General features: G+C 44.2%; 2 protein-coding genes across 4 annotated transcripts in view; one reads left to right on the top strand and one right to left on the bottom strand.

Moving 5' to 3' along the window:
• Positions 1–1,162, top strand: part of Galnt11 (polypeptide N-acetylgalactosaminyltransferase 11) — a 56,463-nt gene extending 55,301 nt beyond the window's left edge. For all 3 annotated transcript variants that reach the window (XM_010637533.3, XM_010637531.2, XM_010637532.2), the window contains exons 11-12: positions 452–589; positions 749–1,162. In XM_010637533.3, coding sequence (XP_010635835.1) covers positions 452–589; positions 749–880 — 270 coding nt within the window. In that variant the 3' untranslated portion in view covers positions 881–1,162. The remainder of the gene's footprint in view (positions 1–451; positions 590–748) is intronic.
• An 8,406-nt stretch (positions 1,163–9,568) lies between these two features.
• Positions 9,569–20,294, bottom strand: part of Kmt2c (lysine methyltransferase 2C) — a 180,331-nt gene continuing 169,605 nt past the window's right edge. Inside the window, 8 exon segments of the mRNA XM_033763959.1 lie at positions 9,569–11,464; positions 13,249–13,357; positions 13,614–13,687; positions 14,004–14,120; positions 14,496–14,664; positions 14,929–15,071; positions 16,231–16,367; positions 17,981–19,100. Of these exon segments, the coding sequence (XP_033619850.1) occupies positions 11,372–11,464; positions 13,249–13,357; positions 13,614–13,687; positions 14,004–14,120; positions 14,496–14,664; positions 14,929–15,071; positions 16,231–16,367; positions 17,981–19,100 (1,962 nt within the window). The 3' untranslated portion in view covers positions 9,569–11,371.

The following is a 20,294-nucleotide window of genomic DNA, read 5'->3' as shown; positions in this document are numbered from 1 at the left end:
AACAAAATACCCAAGCAGCTCACCTTAACCAGACGAAAGGCATACTTTGGCTTCCAGTGTTAGAGGTGTCAGTCAGTGGTTGGCTGGCCTGTGGTTTGAGCACATTGCAGAGGTGAACCCCTTCACTTCATGGCCAGAAACAGAAGAAAGGTGTGGCATCCCATGGTCCTCTTCAAGGACACCAAGTGGAGGGAAGACCAAGCCCTTAACACCATGGTCCTTTGGGGGACAGCCAGATCCAAATGAGCAAATGCTCCACTTTTCCTGTTGGCTGTCTGAGATGGAGTGAACTAAAGTGAAATCTTCATTGGATGTGTAGTCCTTTGATCTGTTTCTGCTTTAAGACTACACTGAAGAAATCCATCTTTTTTTCCACAGATCTCTAGTGTCAGACAGTCCTGAATTTCAGTATCTAGGGCAAAACTTAGTGATTTTTTCCCCCCTTCTCTAGGTCTGGATTTATAACGAAGAACATGAATTGGTTTTAAATAACCTCCTCTGTCTAGACATGTCAGAGACTCGCTCTTCAGACCCACCACGCCTCATGAAGTGCCACGGGTCAGGAGGATCACAGCAGTGGACCTTTGGGGTGAGGCTGATGGAGTGGTGTGGGGCTGATCTACAAGGTCCCATAGGCAGGCTCCACATCTATTTTGGACTTTCTGTCTTTACCATTTTATGCCAATGTGCGTTTTTAGGTAAAAGCAAGTAACTCATGGTATTTTTTCTTGCTGCCTCCTTTTTTCAGAAAAATAACCGGCTATACCAGGTGTCCGTTGGACAGTGCCTGAAAGTGGTGGATCCCCTGGGCCAGAAGGGCTCTGTTGCTATGGCAATCTGCGATGGCTCCTCCTCACAGCAGTGGCATCTAGAAGGTTAGGGGTCCCTGGATGGAACAGTACCTTGACGGGCAACACAGTACCATGGGAGCTTTACAAAGAATGTGCTGGGCAGGAGAAGCCCACACTGCCCCCTGCCTGGGTGGAGACATCAATGTCCTTTTTGAGCTGCTGTAGGGAATTCATCACTCAGAGGGAAACTAGAAAGTCATTTGAATTCTAGAGTTGGGTTTATACAGGAGGCCAAAGCCAGGAAATGGACACTTCTATTCATATTTATTTATGCTTCTTTTTAGTCCCCTTTACTGATGGAATGGTTTTAATCTGATTGGGAAATTGATTTTCTTAGAAGACTTGAGACAATTTTTTTCTATTATCTTCTAAATAGATAATTTAAAAAATGGTTGATCCACATTAAACTTTATGAGACATCATAATATTTAAGAGGCAGTTACCTATTGTAAATTATTTTGATGACTTATAGCACTATCTACGTTTAAAATAAAAGATCTTTTTAAATATTTAGGGTTTTTTTTTTGGCTTGCTCTCTTCTTGTGGGATTCAGTGGGGGAGCCAGTAACCCTGGGAGCAGCCCCTCGCTTTCAGGAAGCATTGTACTGTGTGAATTAGGACACAGACGTCAGGGTCTCAGAAGAGTTCCCAGTTAGAACAAAATTTTGTAAAAGTCTGGGGTATAGTACAAGTACCAAAATATAACACACACACACACCCCCTTTACATCTCAGAGGAGACAATGCCTCATAGATCAAGAACTCAGTTATTTTATCTTAAACTACATTATCAGGTTAAGTACCATATGAAATACATGATCTGTGTCCTAAATATTGACTTCAAAGACTAGAAAGCAAAGAGCGGCATGATGGTAATTTAATTCCAACAGTATGAATTATCACATTAAATGTAAGGCTCAGGGACTGGGGGAGTACAGCTTATTGGTGCCACACTTACCTGGCAAGCACAAGGTCCTGAGTTCAATCCCCAGTACCAGAGTTGGGGGGAAGTAATCCTCTGGTTAAAAAGCAGAAGGGTGGTTTGGTGGCATTCACCTATAATCCCAGTATTTGGGAGGCTGAGGCAGGAAGAGCACTGTGAGTTCAAGGTCAATTTGAACTACATAGTGATACTCTGTGTCATGATAAAACAAAAAAATAGGCAGAGATTATTAGATTGGATTAAAAAAAATGCGAGACCAACTGTAGTCTGCCCAAAAGAAACTCACTACAAATATGAAGACATATCTTTCACTCAGTGCAAAACATACATTTCTAGAATAGCTGTGTTACTATTAGAGTAGATCTCAGCAGGGACTGTTACTAGGGATGATATAGGGTCCCTCCATGATAAGCAGAGGTTTATCAAGAAAATAATCCTATTTACATACCGAATAAAAGAATTTCAAAATACATGCTGCAGAAACTCAGAGAAGCAGACACACATACAATGATAGTAAGTCACTTCAACACATCTGTCAGCTGGAACAAGAACATCAGCTTCTGACCTGCCTTAGCTGGCACCCCACCAGACTGTGTCCCAGGACATAAACAAGACTTAGTAACTGCATACAAATTCAAGTTATGCAAAGTATATTACAAATCAATAGTAATATCTGACCAAAAGATATCTAGAAAATCTCCAAATACTTAACCAATATACTTCTGAATAACTTATGGATCAAAGAAGAAATCAAAAGGCTATTTTAAACTGTCTGAAAATGAAAACATGATCACTTTGTGGCAAACAGTTAAATGAGTACATGGAAATTTTACAGCATCCACACCTATGTTAGAAAACGATAAAAGTCTTAGTTCTACCTTCAGGAAGAGAATAAGTCAGGAGCTTAAAGCAGAAGAAATAAAACATTAAGTACCAGAAAAGAAATGAAATAGAAAACATTGTGAAACAAGCTGGTTTGAGAGGAGTGGTAAAATTAATAAACCTCTAGCCAAAAGAGAAAAGCAGATTCTTAACAGCAAGAATGAGTGTGGCTACCTGATGTCAGCCTACAGATATTCAGAGGGTGCAAAGTAATGGTGGCAGCTCTCTGGAAGACAGTGCTTCCTTACAGAACACACTGAACTCCTGTAGTCACCTAAAGGAGCAGAAAGTTCTCTTCATACAAAAACATACATGTGGACATTTTAGCAGTTATATCACTGCCAAAACTGAAAAGGATGTGGGGAAAAAAAAACAATCCAACATCCTTCCTCGATTTTAAAAAATTCAGTAAAAACCAAGAAAAGGAGAGCAACCATAGTGAACACAACTCATTCTGAGCCCTGCGGTACTGGCATCAGGTGGGGGGTTGGTCCGCCAGAGAGGCTAGTGACACCTCTCGAGGTCTGTGAAGACAAGGACAGTGCCTCTGAAGCTTTTCCACATGTGATGGCATCCTGGCTCCTGCCCTACAAACCCGCTCTCCTACGTGTAAATGTGGCCACGCTTAATGACTGCAATGGCAACAGGACTAACCTAGCAGAATGTAAATCGGCATGGATAGTTCGGAGTTCAGTACCACTGTGGTTTCAGTGTATTTATATGGATGCCAAATCTTCCCCAAACCACTGTCTGCTTTCTTTAAACCTCCAGCTTTGCATGGGGGTGAAACGCTGTTTAGTAATTTATATTTTTATCTGTGTATTGTTATACTAGAAAAAAATGAACAAAAGATGAAATGAAAAATGCTCAGGCCAATACAGTGTATCTTTGGAAATACTACCATAGCCTCATTTAATGGGAAAGCAGGGCAATGACTGCAGCGAGGCAAGTATGCCCGTTCTTATCTCTTCCAGTCAGCAAGGTGCTCTGGCCAGGGCAGTACAATCAGAAAAAGAAATGAGGCTGTACAGAGGAAAGAAGCAAAGGTGTATCTGTAGTGATCACCGGTACCAAAGCGGGGGGTGTATTTGCAGAATATAATCAAGAATGTAAAAAAATCTGTAAAAATCCTACTATCGACTATTCCTTACAAAATGGTTCTACTTTACTGGCTTTCCAGTGGAGCAGAGGGGCCCCCATCTACCCAGGTTTTCATGTTCAGCACTGTGCTTAATATGAGTAAATCCCTCAAGTTTTTCAACACACTCTTATAACACAGGTTTTGTGTGGGCTGATTCTGCCCACTGTAGGTTACCGTAAATGTTCCAGGCAAATTGTACACAATAAATGCATTTTCACCTTACAAGAGGTTTTAGTGGGACATAACTCATCTTGGGTATATCATAGGAAGTATATCAGGACCATAAATAAAATATTAACATAAATTGTATTTCTACCTATTAGCAACAAACAGCTTGAAATTTAAATTAGTGGTACTGCCATCACTAATCACAGCAGGATTAAAAATATGTAATGGTACATAAAATACATGCAACATTTATCTGGTGAGCACAAAGCAATGCCAAGAGAAATTGAGACCTAAATTAATTAAAAATTACTATATTCATGGGCTGAAGAGTCAATGCTGTTAGGATGTTAATTCACAATTTAATGAATAGACATAATGCTATCCTTTACCAAAATTTCAGTAGGCTTTGTGTAGAAGGTGGTAATCCAACTTTAAAATTTATATGGAAATATGATAGACTAAGAGTGGCCAAAATAGTTTGAACATGATGAATTTGGATGATTTGTACCAGTTCAAAACTACCTAGCTGTGACTTAAGGATAAGGAATCGATGGGAATAGAAATACCTATATGTACAAGCTAGGTGACTTCCGGCAAAAACAGTACATTTCAAGGGGAAAGGGACCCACTTTGGCTGCAAGAATTTGATATTTCTGTGGACAAAAATGAAGCTTAATCCCCTCCTTCCTATACACAAAAATTATTTAAGAGGACTCACATCTACAAAGCTAAAATTGCAAAGTTCTTAGAGGAAAATGTAGGAAAGTATATTCCTGATTTTGTATCAGGCAAAGGTTTCCTAAGAAGCCACAAAATAGGAACAAACTGAACTTCATCAGAGTCAAACTTCTGATCAAGACTTGATCACCAGTTTATAAACTGTTTAAAATTGAACACTTAAAGTGGACAAAATATTTTAATAGTCACTTCATCAAAAAATATATAAATGGAAGCCAGGCATGGTGGTGCACGCTTGTAATCCCAGCACTCCTGCAGGCTGAGGAGGAGGATTGCTGTGAGTTCGAGACCAGTCTGGGCTACATAGTGAGTTCCAGGTCAGTCTCAACTACATAGTGAGACCCTGTCTCAAAACTGCCCCCCCATATATATCTATATAAATGGTGCAAGCAAGATATGACAATGTGTTCAGTCTTAGTCCCTGGTTAAGTACAAAAATCACAATCAGGCTGGTGTGGTGCAAGCCTGTAATTCCAGCACTCAGGAAGAATGCTGCAAGTACAAGGGCTGACTGAACTACAGAGCAAGACCCTGTCTGAAAGGAAAGGCAAACACAAAAAACCCCACAACTAGGTACCACTTTAGATCCATCCAACTGGCTAAAATTAAAAAAGGCCACCAGGCAGGGCATCTGAGGAAGTTGCAGAGAGAGAACTCTGATCTCTCAACCCACATCCAGAGGAACTAGAGCAGGCAGACAAGCACAGCGCAAGTCACAGATGACGTACTTAAGAGTAACCAAGTGATACAGCAGCCTCATAATCTCCAATGAATGGGACAGGAAGAACAGCAGCCCAAGACCTGCATGCCCTGACACTTGTGTAGCAGAGGAAAAAAGAAGCCACAGCGCATTTGGCGAGTCCAAGAGCAGAAGAACCCCGATGGAGCAGGGCTGAACAGAGACTTGGAGAGAGGCTGAGCACAGCAGCCAGATGCTGCAGTTCCCAGGAGCATTTGACATCCTTCCAACTCAAGTTTCTGCCAAGGACAGAACAAAAGTGAACAGAAAGGAACAAGAGAAACAACAAAAAATGGGAAGATGAAACCTGGAGGAATTGAGGGATGTAAAGCTAGGCACAAAAGTGACTGTTTAGGAAACAGCACATAATTTATTTTGGAAACTAGCTGTGAAGGACAGAAACAGCATTCTTTGAAGCTGGAGGAGCTATCAGAACCAAGCCTCCTGCAGCTCAGGAAGCTACTGCTCAACAGATGAGTAACGCAGGAGTCAAGACTAAGTTACACAAAGTTATGGTAAGAGAAAACAGCAAAACATTATAGTGGAAGCACTCCACAAATACATGCTTGCAGAGTGCGGCACAGCTGTACCAGACTTACACCAAGTGCAAGATATTAAGAAATAACTTATGAGCCTGGTGTGGTGGTGCACGCCTGTAATCCCAGCACTCGGGAGGCTGAGGCAGGAGGATCACTGTGAGTTTGACACCAGCCTGGGCTACATAGTTCCAGTTTAAAAAAAAAAAAAAAAAAAAAAAAAAAAAAAAAAAAAAAAAAACAAACCCCAAAACAATAAATAATTTATGGAGAATTTAACACGTTCTCAACAGGGCGATCATTTGTCCATTGTTGAGTGGCTTGAACCAGCAGTGGCACACGCATGACTGTCCTATGCCTGACTGTCCCACTTGTGACACCCACCTGATGGGGTGGTCATGCATGTATCATTCATTGGTGGTTCAAGCCAGTGGAAACATGGTAAAAGATTGAGAATGTAACAGACCTCAAGGAAGAAGTAGGAGATACTACTTTTAGAAATGAATAGATAAGGGACATAGGGATAAAGAAACAGTCAATAACTCCCTTAAAAGAAAAACTTCTGTTAGGAGGGAGGAGGAAGATCTGGTCCTCCTGGGTGAGCCAAAGGAAAGCAGAAGATGCCTCAGGAGGCAGGGCAGCTCCCCAGCACCATGACAAACCAAGAAAGGATCGACTCTAAGAGCTGCCTTTCTTTCTGGCTCCCAGTCCTGGGGTTCAGCCCATATCTGGCCCTATCCCATGGATATGTGGCCAGGCAGTACATGATGGCAAGGAACTGTGGCAAAGCACACTACTCACTTCAGGGCTGAGAAGACAGAAGGGGGACTGAGGCCCCACTATCCCCTTCAAAGGTGTCCCTGCCACTGCCCCTATAGCACACTGCTTGGGACCAGACTTTGGGCCTTCAGGGGTCGTGGAAGGTCTGAACTATAGCACGGCAGCTCTTTCAGACTCAGGTCAGGGACTGTGAAGACATCCCTAAGAAACAAATGGAACCCTGGTACCCCAAAGTGCTGTTCAGAGCTGGGAACACTGGCTGAACAGCACTGGAGGAGGAAGGGAAGCTTCATACAGTAACTGCATACAGCAGCATGAGCAGCTGCTCCTTATGTCTGGGGTGAGGACATGGGAGGAAAGTGCTGGAAATACCACCACCTGGGTGAGCTGCAGTTCAGGATGAGGTGGGCTCAGCAAGAAGAGAAGTAGGGGAGCGCTAACACCAAAGAGGCTATAGGAGCTCACAGCGTGGGCTGGTGCAGCAAGAGGGAGAAGAATCTGCAAGTGGAGCCAGGACATAAATTCCAAGATTGTTCTATACTTGCCTGGACTCTTGATGAAGTATGCAAAGGTTGCCACCAAAGAAAAAGGGAAATACTGGTATATTTTACAGTTGGAACAAAATCTGGGTTTAGGAATTTCACAGACCCCAGAAAGCCATCTTCAAAACAGAACTCAAACCTGCAAGAACAGAGAACATCACAAAACAAACCAGGAGCAGGCTGAGTGTGGCCTTGAGATCAAGGAGCCAATGCGGAAACAAGTTCACAAGTCAGTTGCCCCACACTGGGCCTGGGAGGTGGCACCCTGCCCCTACCTGAGGGTCCCAGCAGGAGAACAACTCAGTCTGCTCACCTTGCAATGAGAACATGGTTGGTCTTTTCCATAGGCTGTGGTGAGGAATCCTTCAACTCTGCCAGATGAGGTTGGTGGTCCACAAAACAAGGGTCAGAAAGGATTTGAAAGACAATGGTCAACAGTATTTACCTGTCACAAGAAAGTGAGGTGCCATCTGCCTGGTGACGGTGGCAGGCAGTGTCCCAGGGACTACAGACTAGAGGAGAACGAGATGGCACAGATGGGGAAAGAACTAGACCAGGGTGACTGCCAGTGCAAGAGTGGAGCAGCCAACTGGCACACCGTCCTATTGTTCCTAACCCTCTCCATCGTCAGCTGCCTGGCACAGGGCAACTCTCACTCCCCGCCCACCCAGGAAGGGTGATGCACCACAGCCTCTGGCTCCCATTTGCAAACACTGACAATCCTACTCATGCATGGCTGAGTCACTGTGCATAGCCAGGTCCCAGCACCTTCTGGCTCTCTGCACCCAGGATGGGCTAAGCCTTTCCTGACTGGGCCCTGCTTCGTTGTTTCCTGTCCTGTGTCTGGCTGCACCTTCTCTAAACTTCTACATCTGCCTTTGACAGAGCCCAAGGCCTTGGACTTGCCATGTCCTCTGCCAGGCAGGCAGCTGCCCCTCCTCTGTGCTGGCTCCTTTCCCATCTTCAGGCCTTCACTTGACAGGTACATCACCTCTGTCTACAGCCGCCTCATCAGACTACATCTCAGCCATGTTGCTTTGTCTGCTACCTCACTAGAAAACACGCCCTGGACACCAGGTCCTTGTGTCCTAGAGCCTTTGGGTAATAAAAATGCCAAGAATGAGATCAAAGCACAGGCAACTGGGCAGTGACCGTTAAGTTCCTTCTGCCAGGGGGAGGAGGTCTTGCTGCTCCTGCCTTTACACCCAGGCCTCCATTCATGGACTCTCTGGGCTGGTGCCTGGGTCCTGGTAGAGCAGGTCCTATCCCTGTGCCATCTCCTTTAGCAGATTAGAACCTCTCATGCTTTGCTTCCTTGGGCTGGTTTTACTAAATCTGTTGGCTATGATCCTCTCTGCCTTTCCTTGAGTTGACACGGCACAAAAGAGCTGTCATCCACTGTAAGAGTGCAGGTCCAGGACTCAGTTCCTTCTGTGTCTGATCTTCAGCCACCAAGCACAATGGTGGCAGGCAGGCAAGACAGGATGGAGTGCAGGTTTCCAACACGGCCTGGCTGACAACCTGCAGAAGACAAATTCTACTACAGCATTTACACTGTCCAGGATGGATGCTACAAGCAGAGCTGAAGAACAAGCAACAGAAGAGCTTGCTGGTACAGTGTGTTTGGGAGGCACAAGCTCAAGGTCTGTTTCAGAAATTTAAGCAAGTGAGTTCTGGGCAGTTTTGATTTTCAGGGTTCCTGTCAATTAAATATTAAATACATTTAGTCTGACAGAAATAAGTCTTTACCACACAGTAAGTCTAGAGGGCAGTTTGGAAAAAACAAAAAAATCAAACCAAGTACATTCCTGTAGTCCCAGAATTCAGGAGGCTGAGAAAGGCAGATCACCTGATCCCAGGAGTTCAAAGACCAGCCTGGTCAAAACAATGGGCTCCCATTTCAAAAAAAGAGAATTTATCAAACAAACAAAACAGGCTTTTGAATAAGGAAATGAAGCACCAAAGATAATTTTTCATCTGCTTTATAGCTCTAAAAATAGCCTTAAAGAATCAGAACTTGCTTTATTTGACCGAAGGTAGAAGCACATGGCTAATGGCAAGGAGCCTGAACTTCCATCTCATTTCATCTGAAAAAGAGAAACAAGTTGGTTTCACCAAGAGGTGGAATTCTGACAGGTACAGGAGACTGTCAGTGAATTCAGAAAGCCCCCAGCCAGGGGCTCAATCCTATCGGAGACAAAATGAGAGGCAGCTTTATAGATGTAAAATATTTTATTTGTAAATGGTGATCCTCTAAATCTGTGTCCACAAATTCCAAAACCCATAACACTCTGTATACTTCAAAAAATTCAATTTCTGCAACATTAGATACTATTATACAGAACAGAAAACAACAAAAACCCGGTAAGACAAATACTGGTAGGATGTCAGAATATTGTACAAGAGAAGAAAAATATTCAAGAAACAAATTTCATACAGCTATTTATCAAGAGAAAAATATATACAATTGATTTATTCTGTAAGATAAAAATACATCATGCCATATACATTACAAGTTCAGAACTGCATCACTGAATGTACCAACAGTTTACAGTCCACTTGAATTGTGCACACAAAACTTCATTTATACTTAGCCTGTGAAGTGTCAGTACCAGAATTTTAAGTACAAAATAAAAAGCTAGCCTGGTTCAAAATGCTGATTAAGTTTCTACAAGCAAACACAAAACAGTGTGTTTTTTTTTTTTTATTAAAGAAATGTAAACAAACAGTTCATACAAACACATTTTAAAATTACATCTTCGAAAAACCCTATTGCCGGAGTCCTGCAGCCTTGAGCATAATCACATCTTTTTTTTTTCTTTTTCAAATTTTTATGTTAAATAGGCTAAGAAGTTAGGATAAATTCCTGCTACATGATTCTATTATGTGTACATGATTCTTTGTGGTCTGAACAAACTTCTAATCAAAACTATTTTTTGCTGAAGAAAAAATTCAGCCTCCATTTGGGTGTATTTTTAAGCAGTTATTCACAGTTATCACAAATTGTAAGCACAAAAAAACCTGACTGAAGAAGTAGGGATGCAACAATATAATATGAAAAAATTAGTTTAAATTACCAAAACATCTATAAAAGTTGTAGTCAACATACAGTCTGTTCTGTCAGAAGTTAGGTGTATAAAACAAGTAATAATAGACTGTAGTTTCCAAAAAAACCCCAAACACTCCAGGTTGAAACTGTGGTTATTACATAATTATAATGGCATATTTAATAACACAAATTATATTGTAACATCCCTATGACATTTTATAAGCACCCGAGCTGCTGCAGAGCCTGGTAGCATTTGGTCAATAACTATTTTTATACTGTATTTTTTTTCTCAAAATATTTACATATTTGTACAAAGTAACAGTTAGTTCTGCAGGTAACAGCAGCAGCTTGGCTTTCTTCTAACTTTTATTTAAAAATAGCTTCATTCACTTATTCAATAATAAATACAAAAAGTTTCTCTTATTTTACAGAAATCAAAAACTACAATAAACTGACTCATGGAATCAAGTATTTAAATGTATTTTAGTGCAAGTTATTATCCCTTAGCTCTATCCCTAAGGAAGTCATCTTGGTACATTCCTTGTTCAGTGGCGTCCACGAATTTCACTAGAGGGCCTGCCCCTTAGTAGGCGTGGCCAGCACTCTGGACATCCCCTTCGCTGGTGATTTCAGTCTTACATTCATCGGAAGGCCCCTCCCCGGGGCAGGGCAGCCATCGGCTCTTTGCCCCAGTAAAAGTTTTCTCCTTAGTGAGACTAACAAACAAAACAAAACAAACCCACCCACAGGGAAACAAAGAAGAAAGAAAAGGAAGAAAATAAAGAAAAAAAGTGCTGGACATCCGTGACTCTGCTTACCCTCAGCACTGAGGACTGTTGGCCAGCAGCTTTGCAGGCTTCCTCAAGCTGAAGGCTGAGGAAACCCCCACTCCAGAAGCCGTTTTGCCAAAGTCGGACAACAGAAAACAAAACTAGCTTTCCAATGGTGTGTTGAGTCGCCTTTTCCTTGGGACAAGCCGCCCGCTGAGACAGCAAGGAATGCATCAATTCATCCACTTCCGGCAGTTCACCGCTCCACAGTGGCATGGAATCTTGTGCTGGTCATCTTCAAAGTCGAACTTATAGTCATAGCAGAGCTGCCAACGGGCAAAGACACAGCATGAGACAGCAGCACAAAGAACAGGGGCATTTCTGCCTCCATCTCCCTCGTACTTCAAAGTCAGCAAGCAAAGCAGGCTTTAATGAAAGGAAACCAGCTGCGCTGCAGTCCCAGGGGACCATGGGGAACCTCAGAAACAGAAATGAAGGGCACCATGCTTTAACGGAAGCAGTGATATTTCTCAACTGAATGCAACTTATCAAGGGGATCTGGGGAGAACAGAGTTGTCACTGTATATGCTGGGGAGCCAGCGGACTACTACAGGAGAGGTAGGGACAGACCCCTTCCCCGGAAGTCCCCACAGCTCTGACCAATGAGTGACACTGGCCGGGTGTGGTGGGAGGAGTCTGCCCCTGGCAGACCAACAAGGTTCCTTTTCCACCTTCCCTAGCTAAAGGTATCGGAAGGATCTACGGTATCAGGGGTTGCCAAAGTCCTTCTGACCTCTCAGACCACCCGCACGGCAAGGTGGCTCAGAGGTGGCACAAGTTCCCCAGCTTAAGCCTTGCCTGCTGTTCCTCCTGACACCAGGGGCCCTGTGATTTCTGGCCTTTCCTAACTCGAATGCTCTAGGACTCCATTTGGAAAGACTTTCTGAATAGTAGCAAACCAGCTTTCACTGCACAGCCACTTCTCACAATGACACTATCACCTGTCATAGGCATTTGCTCATCTCCTGTGAAAAAGAAACAATGGTATGGTGAGGTGGAAGGACTTGTTCAGGAAGACCCAAAAAGAAGGGGGCAGCCAGGTCTGTCTGCACTGCTGCCTTCACACCCAGTCTCATTGCTCAAACTGCTCCGACATGTGCGAGAGCCCTGAGCTTCTGCGTTGGGTGAAGGCACTGAGAAATGAGCCCAGGGTTTCTGTACCGAGCTATACCCTTGACCCTTATTTCTTGTTTCAAGATAACATCTTGCTAAGTTGCCCAGGCTGCCTCAGTCTCCCAGCTGCTCGATTACAGGTGTTAGCCACAATGTCTGGCCAGACTATTAAAAAGCATATTCTAAAAAGATACTCAAATTCACAAGTGCCTGCACAATATATTTCCCTTAGTTGTTTTTGTGCAGGGCCAGGGGCTCTGACACAGTGAAGACTCAGGCTCTTTCATTAACACAGTGGAGTTCTGCCAGCACTTTCCAACTCACATCATATTGGACCAGGGGCACCTACACCATGGGCTGACTACAGCTGTCGGAGGCAATGGGGTTAACATCATCTTGAGAGACCACAGATAAGTCAGGTTCAGCATTCAGCATGACACTGTGAGGAAAGCTGACATGGGAATCTGAGGTCCACAGGGACCATCAGTGTGAAGATGCGCATCTGGAGCATCCCGTTCCCAGATCTTGCGCCCATGGGCCACGCAGGGTTATCACAAGTCACCATATCTCCAGGGACTGAAAGAGGCAGCTCCCATGGTCTGCACACCAGTCCAACAGCAGGCGTCTCCACAGAGAGCAACACCGCCACCAGGCAGGTAAGCATAATATGGGCCTACAACATGTGACGATGCCACCAAGTGAGAGAGGATGCTGGGCTCATAGGACAGTGGAATGGTGGTGGGGGGACATGGACTTTATGTATTTTCAGAGGTGCCATGTCGGGGGACGTGGTGCCTGGACCCCTGAAGGATGAGACAGGACAGAGTGAAAAAAACACAGTAGGGAGAATTTTTCTAGCAGTGGGGAAACGGAAGCTCAGGTGGCAGCATGAAGAAGGAAAGTGCAACAGAACAGGGTCAACCCCCCTTCCCCTCACCTCTTCTCCTTTCTGGATTCTCCGGTTGGAGCTGATGATAATCTTGTGTCCTCTCTCAAAAGTCACCACTTCCGCCACACAGTTAGGTGCACAAGAATGGTTGATGTACCTGCAGCCGCCACATCAAAAAACAAAGTCACTGTGAAACAACTTAAGGAATACTCTGAACTTTTGCATCTGTAGGAAACACTATTTGCTAATTACATCTTACTGCCCCTTAATAAAACAAACACAAACTTTACGGCAAGCATGGAAAAACTCACCTGCCTGCTCCGTACTCACAGCCAGGCTGTGGTGCACACTTTCCCCCCACTTCCACCTTCCCTCCGCCAGCTCTGACCCCACTCCTGGGGTACCTGCCTCACCTTGCAGGCCCTCCTGTGAGGGTTGCATCGATGACGTGGTCATTGTCCATGCGGAACATGTACACACCTCGGTTCTAGAGAGAGAGTGGGCAGTCACCAGTGTGTGCCAGAAATGCCCTCTGCCGCAGGAGGGCAGCAGTAGCCAGTGGCCCTGATTACACTCCCTGGGGACACTGTGTTCCTCGTCGTCATGGGACCTTTACCAGTACCTGGCACCAATGCCAGGCGTCAGGCCAGCAGGCTGTTTGTGGGTCAACAATTACATCTATGCAAGCAACAAATGGAAAAAGAAAAGGACAGGAGAGAGACCAGGGAACACAGCTTCTATCTGGCCTGGACTCTTGGGACAGGGTGGGGCAGCCAGTTCACATAATCTCAGCAAAGCCGCACCTGGGACTCATACAGCTTCTCCTTCCTGTTGGCGACTTCATTCCGAATGATGGTCCCGATGTATTCGATGACCATGGTGTGCTTCTCAATGTCTCTAGCAGCATACAGACCCAGGCCCTAGAGGAGAGCAAAGTGCACACAACTCTGCAGCTTTTCCTTCTCATACAAATGTGTTGCTACTTCCTGGGCATCAAAAGCCAAGCTTGAGGGTTCACCTGAACTCAAACAACACTTTTTATGGAATATGTTATTTCTGATATTTAAAAATTTGTCAATCTTGCCACTTAAAACTATGTCATTATGTCTTTTTTATACTTAAGCGTATATCTTAAGCGTAATTCTTAAGCGTATATCTATGGTTCCAGTATGTCTCCCAAAGCCCATGTGCTACTAAGAGATTTGAGCCTCGATGCCACAGTGCTGAGACTTACTGGCATCTTGAGATCTCTAAGCCTCTACCCTGACCTTCCTTGTCCTAAGCCAAGCATTCACCTGGATTCGAGACCGGGCCAGATACACATTGGATTTCCATTCGGTCTTCATTCTCCGGTATTGCGACGACTTGGAGTGGACGAACTGCTTACTGTAAGGTGCATTCAGCTCTCCTGTCACCGTGCTCTGAAATGACTTTGAGGTGCTGGTGCTGTTCAAGGTGTGCGGCCTGCAGATGATGGCATAGCGACAGGAAACAAAAGGAAAACTGAAGATACCTCTGACTAATGCTCCAAGCCAGGCTGATTCAAGTCTTCCTGACAGAAACACACGGAAAGCTGCCTAGCAGAGACACATTCTCGACCTCTGAGGTGGTCGGGGCACATACACAGCCGAGACAGCAGGGTTTTTAAGCGGCAGACAAATCAGGCACAAAAACCACAAACAGGCTTAGAAACCCTGGGCTGTACTATGTGAAGTTAAAACAAAATACCTTAACACAAACCTCTTGACATGGGCACTCATTTTAGGTTCGGAACGGGCACAACCTGTGGGGTTGACTGCAAGCGGCAGCTCCATGAGAGGATTCCGACCATATCGGAAGGTGTAGTTTTCACATGCCTCAACCCCAGGAAGCTGAAAAGTAGCAAAATACATGAAAAGGTGATTCACCCAGCCAAGACTGTAGACCTCTGGGGCTGGCTCAAGATGGTGCGATGTGAAATCAATGCAGAGATGTTTTCCCCAGAACAAAAGGTTTTTTTTTTACTCATGTAACACAGGCTGCCTGCACCCTCATCTATGTGAGTAAGCTAGGCAACCCCTAGCAAATACATGCTCCCTGAAGAAAAGACTGAAAGACTGGTACAGCACCATGGCCAACCAAGGCCCATGCATGTGGACTTCCAGGATCTGATAAATATGGAGAGTGTAATGATTCGGAATTTACAGTTTTCACCTGGTCTACTGCCTGCTTTCCTATCTGTGCCTGGAACTTTAAAATTAAGGAGTCATTTTCATGGTTTCTTTTTGGATCACTTGTTTCTTTCAAATGTGACTGTGACAATATGAGATCACGCTCCATGTCAAAGGCATATACCTGTCTAGTAACGTGTATCTTAAGGGTCTTTTCTAGATGGTCTTTCTTGTGAAATGTACTTTTCTACAGTCAAAAAAGATGCTTATCATTTAGGCAGCACTAGTCCAAAGAAAGAAATCAGCCTTCATCAGCCTTCTCTCAGTGGCTTTGGGGTTTCCTCTGCTTCTCAAAAAAACAAAACAAAACAAAAAAACCAACAAAAAACAAAACAAAACACATCAATGATGTTTTTCTTCCTGAGAATGTCTTATAGTCACATGGCTTTCACAAGTACTATGTGCCTATGGTTCAGTTACTCAGTGCCCAACAGGCTTAGGCAAAGTAGGAGAGGACATTATCAAGTGCTGCTGCACTCCACTGCCCTCTGGAGACCAACTCCCCCCAGGAGGAGGGCGAGCAGAGACCACAAACACCAGAGTCAGGCAAGGCACCCAACTCATGCAAGCACATGAGCACTTCAGGCAGCCAGGCGGAAGAGGCATCTCCTTATCTGCCTGAGTCCTGCATCTGGTCTGCATTCACCCTGAATCTGTGCACTGCCTCTCTGGCAAGGTCCCCACATAGTGCCAATGCCTGCCTGCCTGCCCTGCAGGTTCAGATCAGTACCAGCAGGGCCACAAGTGTTACAGCATGGGGTGAAGAGGTCACACAGAATTAGGGACAACCACAATTTCTGATCTTGACCACAACACTCACTGATTCAGCTATCCGTGCCACTGCAGAGACAGTTAAGCCAAACAGGTCTTCTCCTTTTAAATATGCAGGGAAAAGCTGGAGCATTTCAGACTTTTTCCTCACACATGCAACAGGCTCCAAAATCTTATCCCAAACACCTACATGTGGACAAGAAAATAACTTTATAATAAACTTGCTTTAGGCTAAACAGGAAAACAAGATACAGTGTCAAACCGAGGGAGCAGAATTGTTATTCCCAAAGACTTACTAGTTTCCAAATAAAACCCGTGGTCAGGAACCCAACACATTTGTTTACTAAATGGCAGCTATTTATTTTTAAGACCTTATGAAATTTTGGGGAAAATAATGTCACACTACGGACATCAAACATTAAAAGTGAAAAAGTTAGTTTTTAAGACAACTGAAATTCATGTAAGTTATTTTCCTAATGGCTAAAAAGCCTACTTGCTTTAAAAATGATTAGTCCAACCAGTGATATCTGTAGATGTGTTCCTTTCCCTTAAGCTATACATTAAAATAGGAAACTTTTTCTTTGGAAACATCTTTAAAGCATTTTACACATTTTTAAAAAACTTCAATTTTTAATTTGGGGGTGGGGGTCATTGTTGAGACAGGGTTTGCCTATGTAGTTCAGACTGGCCCTGCAATGACTATGCAAGTCTATGTAGCCTAAGCTGGCCTCGAACTCACCTTGATCAAACAAACAAACAAACAAACAGCTGTTCCATGTTTTCTGCATCATTAAAAATGCCAGTGCAGACTTATCCTGGAGTCAAAATTAAAAGTCTAATTCCCAGCTTTAAACTTGTACACTATCTTACACTCGTGAGATAACTCAATGTGCTTCAATGAATGACAACAGTTCCTGCCTTCTACAAACTGACAGCTGAGCATGGTGGTGCCTGCCTATAACTGGCAGGCTAATGCAGGAGGATTACTCCAAGTTCAAAGCCCACCGAGGCTAGTGAGTTCAAGTCTAGCCTGATCTACATACCCTGTCTCAAACTAACAAACAGATTTGCAAACTGAAAAAGAGGGCCCCCAAAGTAAATGACAGGCAACTTATAAATCAGACTTAAAAATCAACTCCTATGTTCAAACATATATTGACTGTGATATTGTTTAAAGACCCTACAGCACTTGGGTATGGTGATCCACATCTGTAGCCCCAGCTACTTGGGAGGCTGAAGTAGGAGAATCTAAAGTCTAAGGCCAGTATGGGCAATGTGGTGAGACTCTGCCTCCAAGTAACACTTTAAGGGGCCAGGGATTTAGCTCAGCGGCACTGCACCTGTCCTGAAAGCACAAAGTCCCGAGTTAGATCTCCAGTACAAAAAACAAACAAACAAACAAAAAACCAGTCTTTAAAAGGGGTTGGGGGTTTGCAGATGTAGCTCAGGGGTAAGCCACTTGCCCGGGACTTGGGAAGCCCTGGGTTCAATCCCCAGCACTTCAAAACAAACAAGTACACATTTGGAAAACTGTAGAGTGAAGAGCATGGTGTGATAACACAAAGAAGCTAAGATTTGTATTTGTAAATAAGAAATCCTCATTTGCTGTTATAAAATATGAAATGCTCACAAGAAAAAATGGAGAAACACTGACTTAAAAATATTCTCTATGGGCCGGAGATTTAGCTCAGTGGTGCCGCCACCTGCCTTGCATGCACAAGGTCCCAAGTTCAATCCCCGGTACAAAAAACCCCCCAAAACAAAAACACTGTCTAGTACACACAAGTGGCAAATCTCACCTTTGGGTGATGTGGCACTTAAGACCAGATCTTCATGGCCTTGCTCCACGATCCTGATGACAAACACTGGGCGCCCATCCTTCTCCTCAATAGAGCACAGGTACCGGCAGCGCCTATTGGCATAGCGTGTGCTCCAATATAGCCGGCTGGCTTCGTAGCCCACAGGGAAGAGAGCCTTGGCAGAGTGGAACGCTTGCATCTGCTGTGGGAGCAGCTGGCCAATCGTGTGGAAGATGAGGCTTCCTACACGAAAGGTGTGGTCCCGTTCTCCTCGCTGCACGATGCTAGCAATCTGGCGCACCTCATCTCGTTGAACATAGACCCTCCTGAAGACTGCAAAGTAACTTAATTCCTGTTCATGGATTCCCTTTGGTTTATGCATAGGGCAAAGCATAGTTTTGTCCTTAAAAAACATGCATTGTGCTTTAATGGCGCAAGTAAAGTGATAAATGTTGGTGCACCGAAATCTGTGACATCCACTGGTGGCACCTGTCTTATGACAGAAGACACATTTCATCTGTAGGCCCCTCCTCAGAGCTAGTTCTACGTTTATTAAGGCACCAGCCTGAGTCTCGTAGACCTCCGTGGACCACAGAGCACAATTCAAGTGGACCCACAGATCCAAGTCAAGGTTGAGCAGCCTTGCTGGTCCATCTGTCAGCCCATCTCCTTCTTCGTGACAAAAGCAACACTTGCGATAGTCTTTAGGCACAGGGTCAGGTTTAAGAGAAGTGCCCAGTTTCTTAAGAAACTCATCTATTTCATCCTCACAGGGTGGCTTAAATGTCCCCTTGGGGATTACAATATGAATGCTCCACTTCTTCCATTTCATTCCTCTCCACTTTTTGTTCAGTGGCCTACAATCATCAAAGCTGCCGTGGACAGTCCTGAGCCTAGGCTTTAGCTTGACGGTCACCTTGAGCTCATCAGGCTTGGCCTCAACTTGGGCTGCTTCAAAGGCAGGAGGAAATGCAATGGGAGGTGATGGAGGTGGGGAGGCCTTATCCTGGAGCTGTGGGAGGCAATGCACATCCAGGGTGGAGATGTTGTTGCTATACTGGTGAAATACTCTGGAAGGCATCTCTCTAGGAGGTGACTGTGGCAACGAAGGAACAGACTCCTGAGCAGTAAAAAGAAACCATGAAGTCACACCCTAAAAGCAATTCTTGTCACACCAAGAAGTCAACCAATGTAGTTTAACAGGGTATATGACTTGAAGAGTCAAAACTAAGTGAGCACCAGATGTGGTAGTACACACATGTAACTTCAGCTATTCAAGAGGGTCAGGCAGGAAGCTCATGAGTTTGAGGCCAGCTTGAGCAACTTAGCAAGACTCTGCCTCAAGCAAAAAATAAAGAGTTGAGGATGTAGTTCAGTGGCAAGAGCCCTGTGTTCAGTTCCCGTACAGATGAAAGGGAGAGAGGGAAGAAGAAAGGCAGGGAGAGTGGATGAGGTAGGAAGAGAGGGAGAGGAGAGGGCAGCAGCATCCAGACATAGAGAAAGTTGTTCCTGAGTATCTCAGTAGCTTAGCCTGGATAGAGCAACCAGGGCAATCCTCTCTACATGTCACAGTGCTCTTCTCTAAGACCTTGGACATCTCCCTGTTTAACTAAGCCAGAAAAACCAATCCTGTCAGAGGACCTGGCTCATTTAATTTGTACAATGGAGTAGTGTTTTTTGAAAACATGGCAACATCATCTGCTAAGAGCTTATCTCCACTTTGAAATTTTTGTTTGTTCATCTCATGCTAGATCAACAGGTGAGTGTGTGTAAAAAAAGGGCTCTCTGTCAAACCAGCAGATGGCAGCTCCTTGCCCCTTGCCCTGACCCTGCTTCCCTAATATATGTCAAAGGCTGTCTTTATCATCACTCGAGCCCATCCTAGAAAGTATCTGAAGAAGTCAGAAGTGGGTAGCCACTACACACAGCTTAAGAATCTACCTGGTGAAAAACCATTCCTCGTCTAAGCTGTTGCACTGTAAAGTCTAAACTTCTCTGCCAAATAGCTTGGGTTTATTATTGTGGGGGACTAGTGCTTATTAGAAATTAAGTATCTCCAGATTATTTTTCTGAGAAAGATATATTAAAGAAGTTATCTGGAGAAGAAATGACTGGCATATCACTTAACAGGAAAAAATTTCCTTCAAAACAATTAATTAAAAATGTATCAGCTGTATCAACTACATACTTGGATATATTTAAATCACACAAAATCAAGCAAAGTGGGGCCAGGGATTTAGCTCAATGGTTCGGTGGCCTGCCTTGCAAGTGCAAGGACCCAAGTTCAATCCCCGGTACCAAAAAAAAAAAAAAA

The sequence above is a fragment of the Fukomys damarensis genome, unplaced genomic scaffold, assembly GCF_012274545.1.
Source record: "Fukomys damarensis isolate Sample0158 unplaced genomic scaffold, DMR_v1.0_HiC HiC_scaffold_16, whole genome shotgun sequence".
Lineage (NCBI taxonomy): Eukaryota > Metazoa > Chordata > Mammalia > Rodentia > Bathyergidae > Fukomys > Fukomys damarensis.
This window is presented reverse-complemented; position numbering and strand designations above follow the sequence as displayed.